Here is a 19,344-nt window from a genome sequence, read left to right on the forward strand (position 1 = left end):
AAGCGGTGTTATTCCCATGCTAAAATGGATTAAAGTCTTGATACACACTGAACACACTGGGCATTATGATACAGTAGTGTTTGTACAGTCATGTGACAAAGGAAAAACCACCGGAAATACTACTTGCAAAAAAAAACACACACAAGAATGCTGCAATATTTTCTATTTTTGAACGGGCTTCATAATTAGGGCAGTTGGTCATTGCAGATTGTTGCATGCAGAAAAGATCGCAGCACGTGCCAAGTCACCTTTAGCTACTTTCTGAGTTAAATTCAAGAGCGTCGCCATGTCCGCGCATGAATAATCGCATAGAAACCCGCTTCTAAACGGGCCGATAAGCGGAGGCCCGAGCTCACGAGCTCTCCCCCCCCTGCCCCCCCCCCCCTGCACGTTTAGGTGGGGAGAGAGAGGTTCAACGGCCTCTTCAGACCTCGGCCTTGTTAGTTTATGGAGCATGTGTCAACTAGAAAGTCCATCCGACGGCTGTTGTATCGTTGTGTGTTGTTATTAACCCCAGCTGGGGTGTCTGGGGAAACTTCTGAGAAACTTTCAGTTGTGAACCGGAAGGAAAAATCTTGCAAAACACACGTGCGTCAGCTGAGGAGTCACCTTGCACGAGGCTGCACGGTGCTGTCGTTGACTCCGTGTGTGGCGCCTGTTTCTGGGTCACTCTGATCCGGCTCTGCTGACATTTCGTAGTGTTTGTTTTACCAGGCTCTGGTCCTTTGCACAGGGGCGGAGTCGCGGAGGCCTCCGATGAGACAGTAGGCTATGCTGCTGTGGTCACCTTTCACCGACCACATACGCTACCCATCACGATGTGGACGTGTAGCAGAAACTCGGTCCGAACCGCTGTACAAATACGCTACTCAGAGTGAGCGTAATGTACTTGGAGAGAGAAAAAAATAAAATATAGGGAAGGAACAGGCTCGATTTGGGTCAAATGACGAGACTATCCGGCCAATTACCCCCCCTCTTCCGAGCCGCCCCCGTCACCGCTCCGCCCCCTCTGCTGATCCGGGGAGGGTGGCAGACTGCCACATGCCTCCTCCGAAACATGTGGAGTCGCCAGCCGCTTCTTTTCACCTGATAGTGGGGATTGTCATCAGGGGGACGCAGCACGTGGGAGGATCACGCTATTCCCCTCAGCCCCCCCCCAAACAGGCGCCCTGACCGACCAGAGGAGGCGCTAGTCGGCCTGGACATACATGTATACCCACATCCGGCTTCCCACCGGCCAGCTGTATCTGTAGGGGCGCCCGACCAAGCCCGAGGTAACGCGGGGATTCGAACCGGCGATCCCCGTGTTGGTGGGCAACGGAATAGACCGCCGCACCCCACAAGAAAAAGGTTTGATGTAGGTTACTCTTCCTATTGTAACGTGCACGGATAAGTAGGCCCGTTCAGACCCTTTAGTCGACTGGTTAACGTAGACACTTGCGGTGTGGGAGCCACGGGTTCGCGTCCCGGATGCGGCGTCCCGAGCCACCCCCCCCCCCGAATTCCCTACATTGGTGTCAGAAGTGGGATGGTGAGTGACCTAGAGTCAAAAATGTTGGGGGAAAAGCAGGTGCGGTGTGGAGGAAAACCACCTCCGGTCTTCGTGGCTCTCGGGATGCTCATTTGAGCACAAACTCAAACCGTGTCAGGAAGTAAAAAATAAAAGATCCTGCTGAGCCACACAAAATCTTCTTCTTGCCTTTACAGATCCAAAAATAAGCTCATCTCCCCGTGCTTCTGTGTCAAGTTTTGTGTAGCTGCGTTGTTTTTATTTTTTTATGAAGTAGTGACAGCGAAACAAACACAACTACGTTAAAAGGACTTAGTAGCTATATTAATGAACAATAATGACTAAGTTTTTTTCCTAACTTGGCATTTGACCTCCTTCGTGGCCTGGTCCATGACCAGCTGCTGATGATCTGCTGCTGATCCAGCTGCTGATCAAATAAAATGTCGAGTCACTGAAGGCCGAAACAGAACCGAGTACTGCGGTTGGTGGTTTTTGAATAAATAGAAGCATTTATTTCTGTACAACACACGTTCCATAGCACACAACGAATCCTAAACAATGACATCACGACCAAAAAAACAAAAACAAAAGTGACGAACATTAAATGTGTGTTTACGTATATGTTCGATATTTACATATATGAATATTATATTTACATACTCGATGCTTCACCTGCACAGTTGAGTCGACCAGCGTGAGAGGGTGATTGTTCCTGGCCTTTCTATACATTTCTTTACGGAAAAAGGTTTCCTTTTTCCAGTCTCAACACAAACCCTGCGACACTCTTAACCGCACGGCACAACGGTAACACCTGGTTTATGCTAAACCTGGTCCACACCCGCCTGCCTGCATGCAAACACTGTCATTTCCCCTGCACACGCTTGGCTGTAAACAGACAGGCCCACTGACTCCACACTAACTCCTAGCAGCTCAGCAGCAACCGACACCAACATGTGAATGAAACATGTGGTTAAAAAAAAAAAAGGCACGCGCTTGTCATCAGTTCAGACCGAGTCCGGACATGATCTGAGGGTCTCCTCTATAGGGGAAATGGCTCTCCTCGGTCTGGAAGGCTGCAAAAAAGAATGCAAGTGAAAGGCCAAGGTCAAGGGCAGAGCATGCATAAGCGCTGGTCTGCATACAGGCACATCGGATCCCGTGACTTGAACACTTCTGCTTCGTGTGTGTGTGTGTGTGTATGTATGTATATATATATATATATATATATATATATATATATATATACATACACAGCCCTCCCAAAGGGCACATTAAGGGATAAAACCAGGTGGAAATAAATGCTCTCGATTCTCTACTCCACTCGACAATAACTGACACCCACACACGCTCCATTTTAAGGCGTAAACTTGGACATCTTTCACCCGGTAGCCACGGCACTGTAGACGAAGTTTAAAAGATGCTCTGCACGAAGTCTAAAAGTGATCACAGAGCAACCCCAGTCTGACCAAGGCACACATACATGATGCACAGGTGTTCATGTATTTCAGAGCTACAAGTGCTGCGGGTCACTTCGGATCAGTACCTTTAGCTCTATGGCGGAGGTGTCCTGTGGAAAAGGCGAGACCGGGCTTTGTCCCAGCATCGTTACAGTCGTGATAATAAGGGTTGATCAAGATGCTGAGGTTGCCCTGGCAAAATTGGCACGTGTAGATTTCCACTTGGCATTTAGTGAATCCATTCACCTGTGTTCAACTCTTAACAAACAGCACTGGTGTTTGTCTTGGTGGGGGGGGGCAATCTCAAGCATACATTTTCATAATTCTAAAAAACAAAAAACACCAGAAAATCTTGGAAATAGTGCAACACATGATTGCTTCCTGTCAAGAATTTGTCGCTTTCTGCAAGCAGACAAACGTTAACAACAACAACGCTATTTACAACACACGGTTTCTGAAGTCTACATAGCAAGAGAGAGACGGAGCGTCCATTTCTGAGCAAAGCATTGAACGACGGCGTCTCGAACGACGGATAAAACACACCGGGTGGTGGGCTGCTGGTCTTTCATGGTGCGGTGTGAAAATACAGCGCGGTCCTCCGTTTTTAAGGCATCACAGGCAAGGGAGACAATACCGAGGTGTGTATGTGTGTGTGTGTGTTTTGTATCGGAAACAAGGAATACAAAGCTTAATCGTTTAGTGATCTGATGCTGGTCAGCTGCAGAATCAGACGAAAAACCATTTGTGCAACGAAGATGAAAAAAAAAAACCCCTCTTCTTCACACCCCCGATTTTCCCTTTGACACCTTATCGGTCCGATGATGTAGTGGTGGGGATTCGTAGGAGGCTGCTCCCGGCTCCTCCTTCCAAGTGTTTGCAGCTGCGAGGTAAAAAGGGTGTCCAAGGTAGCGTAGTGTCAAGGCTCTCTTCCTCACCGCCCACCTCTTCGTCAGTTTTCTGTGAAGGTCGGGTTGTCCGCCTCCTCGTCCAGGCTCACCATTTGTCTCTGATGAGACGGTAAAACGAGAAGTTATTTATCTGTACTAAACTGAGGCCAAAAGACAAAACTTACTGCAGCTGGTCAGAAATGGGGGAAAGCAAAGGGGGCTCTTTATATGCAAATGTTTTGTTTTTAGTTATTAATAAGTTACTAATAAGTTATTAATAAGTTATTAAAGTGGGCAGTTATATTGGGAAGAATTGCATTGGGTTAGAATAAGAGGGTGCTTAGAGTAAATAGATTAAATCTGGGTTGTAGACAATATTTAGACACAAACGTTGACAAAATGGATTTTTCTGTAAATGTAAATAAGTCTTTGTTTAGTATTTGTTTGTTTGTTTGTTTGTTTGTTTATGTATCTACTTATTTATTTGTTTATTTATTTATATATGGGATTCCCCCCTTTTTCTCTCCAATTGTATCCAGCCAATTACCCCACTCTTCCGAGCCGTCCCGATCGCTGCCCCACCCCCTCTGCCGATCCGGGGAGGGCTGCAGACTACCACACGCCTCCTCCCATACATGTGGAGTCGCCAGCCGCTTCTTTTCATCTGACAGTGAGGAGTAGCGCGTGGGAGGATCACACTACCCCCCTCCCCCCTGAACAGGTGTCCCGACCGACCAGAGGAGGCACTAGTGCAGCGACCGGGACACATACCCACATCCGGCTTCCCAACTGCAGACACGGCCAATTGTGTCTGTAGGGACGCCTGACCAAGCCGGAGGTAACACGGGGATTTGAACCGGTGAGCCCCGTGTTGGCAGGCAATGGAATAGACCGCTACGCTACCCGGGCGCCTTTGTTTAGTATTTAGTTATGAAGAGCAAGTCATTACAGCAGATGATCATACTGGGACGAATTATATCAGGTTAGAATAAGAAGGTGCTCAGAGTAAATAGATTAAATATGGGGTTAGAGACAATATTTAGACACAAATGTTCCTCACAAAGAGGTTATTATCATGTTTGTATTAACTAGGACCTGACAGATCTGACATTAGGCTTAGCTGAGTTGTTGCTGACCACCAGTCAGTTGGTCAGAGTGCTGCCTCGCCTGCCGACTACTGTTGGTTTGTGTTTTATCCCAGTAAAAGTTGACAAACCAACAAAAGCTATCAGATTTTCTTGGCGAAACCTCCACCGACTCACCGGTGGGTAGGAGTAACCATCAGGGCTGTGGCTCCTGCATATGTGCACCTGGTCCTCGGTGGTTTTCTGGTAGACGGGGTTGTCAAAATGAATAGTGTTGGTGTTCTTCAACCTGTAGTTCCTCCATAGCAGCATGGCAACAAAGGCCGCAATGCATACAATCACTACAGGGAGGACGGGAATGAGACTAGATTAGAGGGCAACATCAGGGAGGAAAGTCAACAGTTTTAGCATCCGGTACATTGCCCTAATTTGTATTTGCACACATCCACGGTGAATTCCAACTTGGTCACCAACTATAAGCAACTCACCCAGAGGTAAGACGATGTACACAGCAGTTGAGGTGGAGGTATGGGTATAGCAGCAGGTATGGGTATTGGGTATAGCAGCAGCAAATTCATGATGGATGCCTGCAAGAATAAATACATCAGTAATGGATTACATAAATTTGCAGGAATCCAGCACATGTATTGCTCCAAAGTTGCCCTCACTTGGTCAAAGGGTTTGGAATGTCGGATAACATTTCCCTCTTTCTTTCCCCAATTGTACCTGTCCAATTACCCCACTCTTCTGAGCCGTCCTGGTCTCTGCCCCACCCCCTCTGCCAATCCAGGGAGGGCTACAGACTGCCACACGCCTCCTTCGATACATGTGGAGTCGCCAGCCGCTTCTTTTCACCTGACAGTGAGGAGTTTCGCCAGGGGGACGTAGCATGTGGGAGGATCACGCTATCCCCCCCCCCTCCAAAGTTCCCCCTCCACCCTGAACAGCTGCCCTGACTGATCGACCAGAGGAGGCGCTATTTCAGCGACCAGGACACATACCCACATCCGGCTCCCCACCCACAGACATGGCCAATTGTTTCTGTAGGGACACCCAACAAAGCCAGAGGTAACACAGGGATTCGAACTGGCAATCCCCGTGTTGGTAGGCAACGGAATAGCGGTACCGCTACACTACCCGGATGCCCAGGATAACACTGGGAAGTTCCTTTTCGGGCGTTTGGATTGGGAAGGTCTGTGTTGCAACTTCCCAAAACTGACATTCTGAAGTCTACGCCCACTTTCTGCAGCGATTGGCCAGGTGTGCTTGGGTGTGAAAATGGGTGGGACTTCAAGTTGTCTGCAAATTCTATCTGTTCATTCTTCACACGACTACTTCCACCGCCCTGTTGACCGTTCACCGATCACTATGAACAGCTTCAAGGGAAAGCTCACTGAGCGTGTTCGCCTTTATCCACATTTGATAGCCTCTTGGTGCTATGATTACGGACTTCCTGTTTATGAGCCCACCCCTCTCTGTGACAGACAGCTTCTTGTCTTCGACTTTAGTCATTCAGAAAAAGGCATCAATAACTCCGCTGCCCAACATGGTCGGACCATGGTTGTAGCTCAGACTAGTTTGTGTGAATCAGGTAGAACACTTAAAAGGAAACAATCACAATTTTCAACATTACATCTCCAGATATGTTGCATGGATGGATAACAGTCGATGAGCAGCCATAATACTAATCTGTCATCTGAGTTTTTCTGAGATGCAACGGGAATTGTGTGACCGGCGGACGATCTGTGATTATGAAAACTTATTTCCTGGGTAGCTGATCCTACCTTGAGAAGTGACTGGAGCCCTTGTGGTGGTCAGGGTCATTTTAGTGGTGTGGGCGAACTTGGGATTCGCTGGCTGGACTGTGGTGGCCCCTCCTGCTGGTTTGACAGTACGCGGCACAGCCTTCGTGATGGTGCTGGTGATTAGGATGGGTGCTTTGGTGATGGTGTGGACCTGGGGCTTGGGTGTGGTCCCGGCTGGTATTAGTGGTGGGTCGGTGGCAGGAACTTGAGACTGAACAGGGGTTGCATGTGTTGGCACAGCTATTGGCATACAAATATATTAGTCAGAAGGAGCCAAGAAAGTGTCTGTGCTTATTATACATTCTGTTAGAAAGAGGGAAAAAGGATAATTCCATAATGATACTGTTATGGTGACTAAGATACACTACATTTCCAGCCTTTTTATTCAACAGTGTACTGACCTGCCACACATCTCCTCATATCCCTGGCTAACATCATGCCGTCAGGGCAGGCACATGTGAATTTTGGAGGATGACTGCCCACTTGGGGCGCTGCCAGACACAAAAACTCACAGCCGCCATTAGCAACTCTGCACCAGTCCCTTCCTACAATGGAGGGGAGGATGAGCGTTAGTAAACTTGTTATTTATGGATGTCAACACACTTTACTTCTGTGCAGCTCTTCTACACTGGAACAGGACTGGTCAGGTATGGCAACATGAGCCCGAAACCATCGTGCCGGCGCTGCAAAAATTTTGATCAAAGCACTTGATGTCAAATTGAAAAAAGAAGTTTAAAAACAACAGAGAGGGTGTCCGGGTGGTGTGGCCGTCTATTCCGTTGCCTACCGACACAGGGATCGTCGGTTCGAATCCCCGTGTTACCTCCGGCTTGGTTGGGCGTCCCCCTACAGACACAATTGGCCGTGTCTGCGGGTGGGAAGCCGGATGTGGGTATGTGTCCTGGTCACTGCACTAGCGCCTCCTCTGGTCAGTTGGGGCGCCAGTTCGGGGGGGGGGTTGTGACTGGGGGGAATAGCGTGATCCTCCTCATGCTACGATCCCCTGGTGAAACTCCTCACTGTCAGGTGAAAAGAAACGGCTGGCGACTCCACATGTATGGGAGGAGGCATGTGGTAGTCTGCAGCCCTCTCCGGATCGGCAGAGGGGGGGGGGGAGCAGCGACCGGGACGGCTCGGAAGAGTGGGGTAATTGGCCGGATACAATTGGGGAGAAAAGGGGGGGGGGGGACAAACCAAAAAACAGAGAGTAGTTTCTTACCAGCAGGCTGTTTGAGGTTGTGATAGAGAATAATATCCTCTGGAGATGACAGGTGCTCTGCCAAAGGTCTGATGTCACTTCCTGTCACCCTATTGGCACTCAGGATGGCATTGTTACTGACATCTGTCCAGAAAACTCTCTCCTAAAAATCACACAACAGAACCAACAATGATTTTTTATAAGGTCATTTCTCGCTAGAGAAAAGAGAAACGAAAAGAAGCGAAAACAGTGAAAAGGGGGGGAAAAAAGTGAAAAGAAGAGAAGAAAAGGGGGAGGCTTAGGGTGTTAACAGACCATCAAAGGGATTACGAGCCATATAACCTTTTACAGCCGCAGTGAAGCGTTTATGGCATGTTGTAATAGGGCGGGCCTGACTTTACATATAACCCGAGTTTATCTGAGAGCAAACGTCTCACCTCGAACACAGTGAGTCCCAGCGGGTGGGCGAGCTTGTGCTCGTCTATGATGAGGGTGCGTCGACCACCACCCTGCACGTCGATACTGGAGAGGGCGTGCAGCTTGGAGTCGACCCAGTACAGCCGCTGGTTTAACAGGTCTGGGGGAGCAAAGGGGGAAACAGGTCAAACTAGAGTAACTACTCACTACTACTGGTATGTGCATGCAAACCCATACACAACTGTAGAGTAACTTAAAAGAATAGAAACATGAACAGAAAAAAAAAGCCCCAGCAGTAGGGCGGACGCTCAGGTGTGAAACCTTACCCAGAGTAATTCCGTTGGGCCAAACAATATTGTCAGTGACCAAAGCCATGCGGTCCCCTCCATTGAGACCTCCCTTCTCAATTTTGGCAGGAGTGCCCCAGTCAGTCCAATACATGAAGCTTCGAGGACGGAGGACAAGAATTATATATATATATATAAATTACAAACTGTAAATAGAAATTCTGCAATAAATGGATTCCCATGGAAACTGCGCACGAAAAGACGAGAGACTTTACAGAAAGGTGGCTGTCGAGCCCTTGACTATTTGGACCAGTGTTAGTTGGGCTTACTTGCTCTGAGGGTCGACGACAATAGCACGGGGCTTGGCCAAGCCATGAGAAAACACAGTCTTCCGGCGGCTCCCGTCAGCTGTTACTACCGAGATGGTGCTGCGGACGCTGTCAGTCCAGTAAAGCTTCTCATGGATCCAGTCGAAGGCGATGCCCTCGGGGGCGTCGATGTCACTGTCGATCACTACATTATGTTGGGTGGAGTCTGCAGCCGTGTCCATGGGGGCTCTGGATGGACAGTGAGTGGTTGGAAAAAAAGTGAAAAGAAAGAATACAGGAATTGAAAAAAGAGTAAGATGACATAGTGCGGTGTAGGGCTGCACAATGTGCTGTTTTAGAACTGACAATGCAACATACACAAGTCGCACTGCAAAAGGCAAACTGAGCCCATCAGTCGCGGTACGGTAAAATCTTTTATCGCTCGATAGAAAATGAAATCTAGCCAGGACTTCTATTTTTATGATATACCTTTTGGAAAAATACTGTAGCACATCTGACAGGTACCTTAGTCTGATTTACAGACTTCTTGGACAACTGCCTTACTTCCCCCTCTAAAAGCCCCCCCCTCATCCCTGCCAGAGTGATTAAATTCTTTCCAGAGGGAGCTATGGAAGTTAAAAGCTATCCGGTGAAATGAAACTCGTTTTTATTCTTTTATATTGCAATAGGTATCAACCCAGCCACTGAGGATGCACAGACTCAGCACTAAGTAGTAGAAGATTGCAATAAATATCACCAAAAAAAATACCAATGTTAATTTTTTTCAGTATTGTTCTGTGCTAGTATAGTGGTCAATTTGCAGACTTTAAGCCTTTATTCTCCCAGCAACAAGTCCAAGGCCATTGTGTGTGATAGCTTCAGGGTCGGGCGGCACGGTGGCGCAGTGGTTAGCGCGGTCGCCTCACAGCAAGAAGGTTCTGGGTTCAAGTCCCCAGAGTAGCCCAACCTTGAGGGGATCATCCCGGGTCGTCCTCTGTGTGGAGTTTGCATGTTCTCCCCATGTCTGCGCGGGTTTCCTCTGGGGGCTCCAGTTTCCTCCCACAGTCCAAAGACATGTAGGTCAGGTAAATCGGCCGTACTTAATTGTCCCTAGGTATGAATGTGTGGGTGTGTGTGTATGTCGGCCCTGTGATGGCCTGGCGGCCTGTCCAGGGTGTCTCCCCGCCTGCCACCCAATGACTGCTGGGATAGGCTCCAGCATCCCCATGACCCTGAGAGCGGGATAAGTGGTTCTGATAATGGATGGCTGGATGGACCTTTAGGGTCTGTGGCGGTTGTAAAAAGTGGCAATGTAAAATGCTGCTACGAAACAAGATATGGACACTTCGATGAAACTTACCCACAAAAGTCAGGAGGTAAGGATTCAAAATTTTTTTAAAAATTACCAAATTAACTCAGAGCCTAGTATTTATGAACAACATGCAAATGAGTACTCCCTTTGTGACAATATAAAAAAAACATTTCATCATCATTGGTGGTTACTCGGGGCAAGTATGACCGTCCTCCCTCTGGGTCCCTCTGGGTCCTCAGGTGGGTGCAGAGGCCGATCCTGGAGCCACACAATGGGAGGACGCCTGCGCGTGACAGCTTTTTATGTGGAGGGGCTGATGCGCCTGCAGCCACCACATGGTCCTTGGCAGGGGGGTGGCCAGAGTCCAATGGCATAGAGAACCAAGACGATCGGGGACCACCCTCTGTTGCAGCCTTCATCCTTCACTGTCGTGACCTGGAGACATCTTCCACCAGTTCCACCGTTGAGGTCTTTGTCGGATCGCGCTTCGTCTGGAACCCACCCCTTGACCTATCCGCCTTGGGCGACCCTACCAGGAGCCAAGCTCCAGACAGCATAGCTCTTGGGATCATTAGTACATGCAAGCTTCTCCACCACGGCAAGGTGGCGATCCAGGAGAAGTAACCATTTAACCAAAAAACCATTTAAGGACAGAGGAGTAGTCATGGCGTGCAGGCCTGCTGTTGCTGAAACACTTCTAGATGTCTTGGTGAGGAAATCGAGCACGTCCTGAAAGATTTGCAGAGGATGTGCAATCACAGCTAGACGCTGCCATTCCAGGTTCACCATGAATCAGCTGATATGGTATGTGACAATGCCCAGTCTTTGGTGGATGTGAGATTTTACCACACACACGGGGATCTTGTTCTTAGGAGGACTCAAGTGAGGGGTCTTATTTCAAACGAAAAATTTTACATACTAACTCTAAGATAATCATACAAAAACCCCAGGCTTGTGTTTTGATGTTATGAGTAATTGTTACTGTACATGTTTGACCCTTTCGATGGGAAGAACCTCTCGGTGATTGGACATGCTGTAATTTCAAATGAAGACCCCCTGATATACTGCGTCTGTCCTACAACGTGGATCAAAAATGTATTTCTGCTCATTTTAGCCTGTGAAACCAAGCAGGGCACGGGCTTACCTGTAGATTTTCTTCTGGGAAATGTCTGACCAGTAGAGCTCCTTGGTGGCTATATTCATGTCCAGAGCCACAACGTTCTTCAGGCGGGGGATCACTCGCGAGTACTCACTTCTGTCCAGAGTCATCTTTCTGACTTCATGACGGTTGGTGAAGAACAGGTAGGCTATTGTACCTACAGAACCAGACAACACTAGGAATGTTTTTCTTTTTCTTCTTCTTTTCCCCCTTTTTCCCCCAATTGTACTTGGCCAATTGCCCCACTCTTCCGAGTCGTCCCGGTTGCTGCCCCACCCCCCTCCGCCGATCCGGGGAGGGCTGCAGACTACCACATGCCTCCTCCGATACATGTGGAGTCGCCAGCCAGCACTTCTTTTCACCTGACAGTGAGGAGTTTCGCCAAGGGGACGTAGCGTGTGGGAGGATCACGCTATTCCCCCCAGTTCCCCCTCCCCCCTGAACAGGCGCCCCAACTGACCAGAGGAGGCGTTAGTGCAGTGACCAGGACACGTACGCACATCCAGCTTCCCACCCACAGACACGGCCAATTGTGGCTGTAGAGACGCCCGACCCAGCTGGAGGTAACACGGGGATTCGAACCGGCGATCCCCGTGTTGGTAGGCAATGGAATAGACCGCCATGCCACCCGGACGCCCAGAATGGGTTTTTTTTTAGCACCAAGCCTGGCCCAAAAGTGGTCCACAGGTGAAATGCAATTAAACTTCCAAAGCAGCATTGACGAGATGAAAACCCTTTGAGTAAACTTAATTCTTATCTAATTAATTATTGATGAAAAGCAAACACCGCTGAAAGCACACAAAAAGTTGATATTCACCGATGGCCTTGCAGGCTTTGGTAGCTGGGTCAACTTGGTAACCCTCCTCACACTCGCATTTGTAGCTCCCCATCTGGTTGATGCAGATCTGGCTGCAGGTATCTGGGTTGGCACACTCGTCGATATCTGAGAAGAATCAACGAGGGGGCAGAAAAGAACATGTGGTCTCTCTTTCAGGCACACTGAATTATTTGACGGCGTGCACAAGTGAACGGGTCTGTGTGCAACAGGACGGGGACGGTGCCAAGTCATCCCAGTTGCGCAGGAATGGAAACACATCGACATCGGCTTTGACCTCACAAAAGGTGTGCAGCAGGACAGGGACAGCGTGCAACAGGACAGGGGGACAGTGCTGAGTCATCACAGCTGCACAGGAATGAAAGCTTCGGCTTTTGCCTCATTAAAGGCAGCGGGATAGACACTATTTGCACCAGAGTAAACAGATTGCTGGGCACATTTTTTCTCAATCGATCTTAAGCTTATGTTGGCAAGGACATCGGGTATGGCATAATGTGTTGCTTATTTACCAAATGGCCATAACTGGCACATCAGGCTGAACTAAAAGAAGTGACTGAGTGCTGTGATTACAAATGTGTGACTTTTCTTTCTTCCATGACCTAAAAAAAAAAAAATATATATATATATATATATATATATATATGTGTGTGTGTGTGTGTGTGTGTGTGTGTGTGTGTGCAGATGTTTTAATATCTGTGTACCTTCACAGTGTTTATTGTTAGCTAGGTAGTATCCAGCAGGACATAGGCATTCATAGCCAATCTTCAGGTCATTGCAGATATGAGAGCAGCCACCGTTGTTGTACAGGCACTCATTGGAACCTGCAGCAGGCAAAGAGGAAGGGTTAATCACACACAGCAGGGCTTTATTTGGCTTTTTTTTTGCATTTTTTTTTTTTTAAAGCTGCACACACTCTCATTACGTGTAATGCTTTAACAAACTAACCTAAACAGCTTCATGAATGTATACTCACCACATTCTCTAAGAGGTTCGTCCGACCAATCCCTGCAATCAGGGTGCTGGTTACACACCTTCTCCATGCTAATGCACTCCCCGCTGCGGCACTTGAACCGGGTGGGGCCTTCGCAGTGGGTCGCTGTGCATGAGAGACGTGTTTATAGAAAACAGTGGGTCAGGACTGACAGCAGTGGCCTGCAGCAGCAGCAGCAGCACAGGCAGTGAATGTAAAATATTTAATAAAAATGCTCATCATTTTAATGTGTTAGTGTGGACCAGCTTTCCTAATATACACTCAAATCCTTGGCATTTTGAATCACCTCTAAGATATTCTGGAGGAGGGATCGCACCCTCCATGCAATCCCATGCACATGCACATACATGCACATGGGATTCAGCATAATATACACTTCATATACACTTTGTTTTATCGGGTTCTATGTCTTGGTTATGTTCCTGTGATTTTTATCCTGGCTGTGTTTTACCTCGTTCTGTAAAGCACCTTGTAACCTTGTTTGAGAGGTGCTCTATAAAGTTTGTTATTATTATTTTAATAAATGGGCTGTTGTGCCCTCATTTACTATCTGTGTCCCTGTGCCAGGGAACCAGGTAGCGGCAGCAGCTTTGCCACAGTTGGGTTTTGTAAAGAGACCATAAATGATACAACAGCCTCTGCGTTGATATGGAAGTTAAGCAGGGGAGGCGAAGAAGGACGAGGTAGCTCAGTACCATTGACACAGCCCCTCTCGTCACTCATGTCCCTGCAGTCGGGCTGATGGTTGCACTGGCGGCTGCCATGGATGCAGGAGCCATCCCCACACTCAAACTCATCGGGACGACAGGTGGTACGAGCTGCACAGAGAGGGAAAGGCAAAAAATCAGGTATGAGCGCCCACGGGATAAATCAGCCAAGGATACCTGAGACCTTATTTTTGCAAGTATGCTAATATAAGAAACCAGAACGCAAAACCATGAGATGATGACATCAGAGAGCAGGCTAAAGGTACAATCCGTAAAAAAAAAAAAATTCTCTAGTGATCACTAACAGCAACCAATAAGAACTGCAGCAACCTTGGTAAATTTATGCCCTGTCCCCTTGAACAAAGGAGGCCTGAAAAAACTGACACACCCAAGGCCGATAACATCTCACAATTTTGAAAGCTACCTGATGCAAAGATCCCACAGAAATGTCAAGTGAGGCGGTCATCCTGTTGTAAAACTACAATGTTCATAATTTATCACCCATGGCTGTGTATTTTCAAGTGAGGAGGTCATCCTGTTGTAAAACTACAATGTTCATAATTTATCACCCATGGCTGTGTATTTAATGCTGCTTATCTGTACTACAGTAGCACAGCCAACTTGGCAAGACTTTTTATCCCTTTATAGTTGTGAGCTTTTCACCCCCATTCAAAAGTGTTGACTATGTTCTACTTGTGGAGAGGCATTTATGTGTAATTTATTTGCCAGATGACGAGGCTCTTTGACTTCTCAAGAGTTGTGCTGCAAAGCTGGCTAATCCATATTATATTAAGTGGTGATGCATGGTGACTATCTGAGGGCCACTGGAAAGGGCACTTGAGGGCAGGGAGCCCTCGGATGGTTTGTTTACCACAATAACACTGTCAGGCCGGAACAAAGGTTTTGAAAGCAAGCATATCAGTTGACATGGACCGGCAAATCTTTCCAAACCCCCTCGATACATGGTGGTCATTTTTTGTTATGGTAAAGTTGACATTTTACTGATAGTATCTAAGTTTGTCAAAAGGCATCCACTCACTGCAGTCAGCCTCGTCCGACTGATCCAAGCAGTCAGCCCCTCCATCACACCGCCAGCTGCTGTGGATGCACTCCCCGCTGCCACAGTGGAACTCCAGGGTTGTGCAGGGGTGCGAGGCAGCAGGGAGGGGCCTCCTCGTACCACAGCTTTGGGGCCACTCATCGGAGCCGTCGGAACAATCGGCGTCCCCGTCGCAGGCCCAAAGGCGGGGGATGCACACCGTGTTGTTGCACTGGAAGGAGGAGGGGCTGCACGTGATGGGCGGGCAGGAGACCTCATCGCTGCCATCGTCACAGTCCACCTCATCGTCGCACACAAAGGAGGTCGACACACACTGGCCATTCCCGCAGCTGAACTCGTTGCCTGTGCATCGCTTGGGTGCTGAGAAAGGAGAAGAGGGCGAGTTTAGTCAAGAGTAAGGTGGGACCACCTAGTCAAGCATTTTCTGTTGTTCACCGTGTAAGTTTTGCACACGCAAGGAGTTTGACTTGGTGGGATATTTATGCGCTGCACAACAGAAAATATGTGAACATGGGGTCTCTTCCCTACTAGTCAGTATGTGGCCGAGACGGCAGCAGCAGGGAGAAAGAAAATGAATGGAAAAAGAGAAAAGAAAAAAGTTACGTTAGATCAGAGAACGGATTGAAAGAGAGGGGTTGAAATGGTAAGACAGAAGCGCGGGTGTCAGATCGGGATCGTGGTTGAGGAAATGGCACGGCGGGCGTGTAGGCACTGCGAGTACAGCAGCGCCTCCGCTCCAGCAGACCGACTCACCACAGCTTTCCTCGTCTGTTCCAGTTTCGCAGTCGGCTTTCCCATCACAGCGCCAAGTGTTAGGCACACACTGGTTAAGGCGGTCACCACAGCTGAATTCTGTAGGTCTGCATGTTTTGGCCACTGCAGATAAATGACAAGAATCCAATCCATAACGGAGTGTATTCAAATATATAAAACCGCGTTAAATGAAACACTCAATGGTAGGGGAAGTGCTCAACAAATGAGCAAAATACTTGAATCACTGGATTTTACATATATATATATATATATATATTATGATTGGTTATACCTCAGAGAATAAGAGAATGAAGTATTGCATTGTATCCAAGCGGTGATCTACATGTGCTAAGCTAATGTACCCGCTAACACATTAGGTTGTGATACTCACTGCAGGTACCGGGGAGTTCGTCGGTGCCATCTCCACAGTCATCCGTGCCATCGCACACCCACCTGACCGTGACGCACCTCCCGTTCCCACACTGGAACTGCTTCACTCCGCATGTTGTCAGCGCATCTGCCAGAGAGGAATATAAACACACCGTGGAGCTAAGTGGGACATTGTTTTATTTGATCACCTGTCAGGGACTTTAAGAGGTACTCGGTGCATATAACGCAGATCAGAGGCGGCGAGGTCACGCAGAATAAATCATCCTCGGGAATAAATTGTTGATGAAAGCTCGTTGTGCGCCTCCCACTTCAGAGCAGCTGTCAGAGCGGAGGTGTTTCAGCCGGTGACTTGGTCTGCCTCATGTTCAGAACCACAGGTGCCCCCACTAAAGGGCTTGTGGTTGTGGTCTCGGTCTCACTGCATTTTGTATCAGTATTGCGACAACGAGGCGATGATAATGAGGGCTGGGTAACGCACCGCAGTACAGATGGGTGATAACATGCTGCCAAAAGGAGAAGGATGAGAGGAGCACGGGAGTTAAACACCGTTGTTAAATCCTCCTATGCAAACATGCATAGACACATAGACACACACATACTTGCATGTTCTTAAACTATCAACAAAGGGGGGGGGGGTTACCAGTAGATACAAGTTGATTCGATGTCAGGAGACAGCAGCGGATATCTTGTAGGGCAAAATGTATAGTCCGTGTCGGTAAACATATATAATAACACATCTGAACGGAGCTGACCCAAAGAACAGATGCATTCTTCACCCTGCAGCGAGTTGTCTCCCCAGCCCCCACCCCTGATGGAGCCAGCATGTTAACCCACTGAACCGGAAGGACCTATTAATAAACTGTACATCAAGGCCCACACGCCAGCGGAGAGCGCTTCGCCCGAGGCACCAGGGACTTCTGGGAATTCCCTCTATGGGGCCTTGGGCCACCAAAGCCTGCATGGACACCTGTTTCTGACCCCGGGCAGGGGGAGGAGTTTGGGAGTCACACCACCAGTAGCTAATTGGGTCTGGTATGGGGGTTTTGCATGCTAATGATCTCTTTCTAGGTGATGGAGAATCTTTTTTTTTTTTGATACACGTTTATTACTTAAAATGAATAAATGCAGTGGTTATAGCACCAAGAGCAGCCTGCCATCTTTTTAACCTCGGGCAAACACGCTAAAATGGTCTGGGTTAAGTTACTCTTTAACTGCAAAAAAAGCACTTATTCAAGGCTGCTCCAAACCGAGGTAGATATACTATACTATATACACTGTTACTAAACCAAGCATCGCTTTAGCGCTGCAAGTGATTCAGGAGCATTACTGCTCTTATGGCGGGGGGAGGGGGGGCTTTCTTCTCATGAAGATAGCCACAAACAACCTCATCGAGTCTAACCTGATGCTATCAGTGGGGGATCTCTTGTAGACCAACAACACAAGCTGCAAGAAATGGGGTGGGGAGGGCGCACACACATGAATGACAATACCATAATTTCACATTCATGCCTTGGGTTACGCAGCTGAAAGCAGATAGAAAGCCAGGCTTAACATTGGCTGTTCCCCTGAAAAGACAGGGAAGGACCATCCTCTCAAACTTTGAACTCTTTTTTTTTTTACATCAGCCTTGGTTCCTAGAAATGGAGAGTGTGGCGGCAACGCGTAAATTCACATATTTACTTAATGAGCTCAAAGTTCAGGACTTCAGATGCAAGTTTGAGCAGAGGATGTCACAGTTATTGATTTACCGCAGGTTGATGCTGGGCCAAATGGGAATGTGACATTCCTGTTTATCTGTCTACTGTCTGGTGTGTTTAATTGATCCGCTTAATGTGCCCCATCGTGGTCAAGCAGGGCGCGAGGGAGCTGTAGGTTTAATCCCTGTGGTAAATCCTTGGCCTTTTGAATCACTCCTAAAATATTCTGGAGGAGGGATTGCACCCTCCATGCAATCCCATGCACATGCACATACATGCAGATGGGATTCAGCATACTCAACACATTATCCTGGTAGACATTAATGGATAGAAGAAAATGGAAAGGATTTAAAAAAAGAGCCACCTCCTCGCCAGGTTGTGATTTTATCGTCTTTGTGATTCCACTGCCGAAGGGGGATCTATAAAGAAAATCCTTGGTTCAGATAACATGCAGAGAATGGCTCAATGTGAGTGGATGTCCACACTATTGTTGAAAACAATAAACAAGGTGGGGGGGGTGCACAGGGCCGCATGTGACTCAGGGGTGGCCCAACGCTACCAGTGCTGCCAATCCTGCTGTGGACATGGATCAATATTATGGATCAGGATTGTAAACACGGACCAGTATTGTGGAACATTGATCCGCATTGCTGAATCATTTCTGAGGGTTCCCCCCCCCCATCTAACTGTAAATCCCATGACAGAATAACCAATGAAATGTTGAGTCAGTCCTCAATACTGCCTCGGTATAAATGCATGTATGTGGTTTGTTTTGTTTGTTTTAGTTTTTAGTACAGTCCGTCAGATAGCGGTATTATTGTGTTAAACGTGGGGGCATACTACCCTAACCCAGCATCCGCAGGCGCACTGGCTATTGCGTCATACGAGCACGGCGCCGTTACGCTGACGTGTGCACCTGTTATTACCGCAGGCCGGGTCCGGCGCTCGGTTCTGTGGCTCGAGCCCCGAGCCGCGAGAGGAAGCCCCAGGTAAACGGCGCCATTTCGTTCCGTACCTTATGGGTCACGGGCACGGAGCGCAGCCTCGCGCTGGCCTTCATCCAACAAAGCGGCTCCCTCGCAAGGCGCGCGTGACACGTCGCTCGCGCTGTAGAAACCCCCCCCTCCCCTCCCACTTGGCTGCTCGACCCGGACTAACTTCAGCACCGGGGAAGCGAATAAAACGAGAACAGAAGGACGGAAAATGAGGTGGGGGTGGGGGGGGCGGTGGAGGGGGGGGGAAATATGGCAAACGTTTTACATGGCGCTGTTTTGGCCGCCGTACATCCAGAGAAAAAGTCATTTTTAATTCATTTGACTGGAAACCCAACATTTTCCTCCCCCCTCCCTCCCTCCTGGACACACGAGGTCACAGTGAAGGAGGGGGGGGGAAGGATTTGACCTACTTTTCTGAAAATAATTGCCCCCTCCCCCCATCACCTTGCATCCGGCGCTGTCAGATGAGCGTCCAATTGAAAACCCCCGTG

At 48.3% G+C, this 19,344-nt stretch overlaps 1 protein-coding gene across 1 annotated transcript; it reads right to left on the bottom strand.

Moving 5' to 3' along the window:
- Positions 1 to 3,597: 3,597 nt before the first annotated feature.
- On the bottom strand, positions 3,598 to 18,918 carry ldlra (low density lipoprotein receptor a). The gene is made up of 20 exons (XM_056287681.1): positions 18,874 to 18,918; positions 17,027 to 17,134; positions 16,640 to 16,664; positions 16,163 to 16,288; positions 15,772 to 15,894; positions 14,998 to 15,378; positions 13,947 to 14,069; positions 13,234 to 13,356; positions 12,962 to 13,081; positions 12,243 to 12,368; positions 11,411 to 11,582; positions 8,976 to 9,203; positions 8,686 to 8,804; positions 8,380 to 8,519; positions 7,964 to 8,105; positions 7,146 to 7,289; positions 6,724 to 6,984; positions 5,428 to 5,526; positions 5,117 to 5,280; positions 3,598 to 3,973 (listed from the first exon to the last, which is right to left on the bottom strand). Exons 1-20 carry the CDS (start codon positions 18,916 to 18,918, stop codon positions 3,917 to 3,919), a joined length of 2,826 nt encoding a protein of 941 aa, XP_056143656.1. The 3' UTR covers positions 3,598 to 3,916.
- Between the last annotated feature and the right edge of the window lie 426 nt (positions 18,919 to 19,344).

Source organism: Lampris incognitus, chromosome 10 (assembly GCF_029633865.1).
Source record: "Lampris incognitus isolate fLamInc1 chromosome 10, fLamInc1.hap2, whole genome shotgun sequence".
In the NCBI taxonomy this organism is placed as follows: Eukaryota; Metazoa; Chordata; class Actinopteri; order Lampriformes; family Lampridae; genus Lampris; species Lampris incognitus.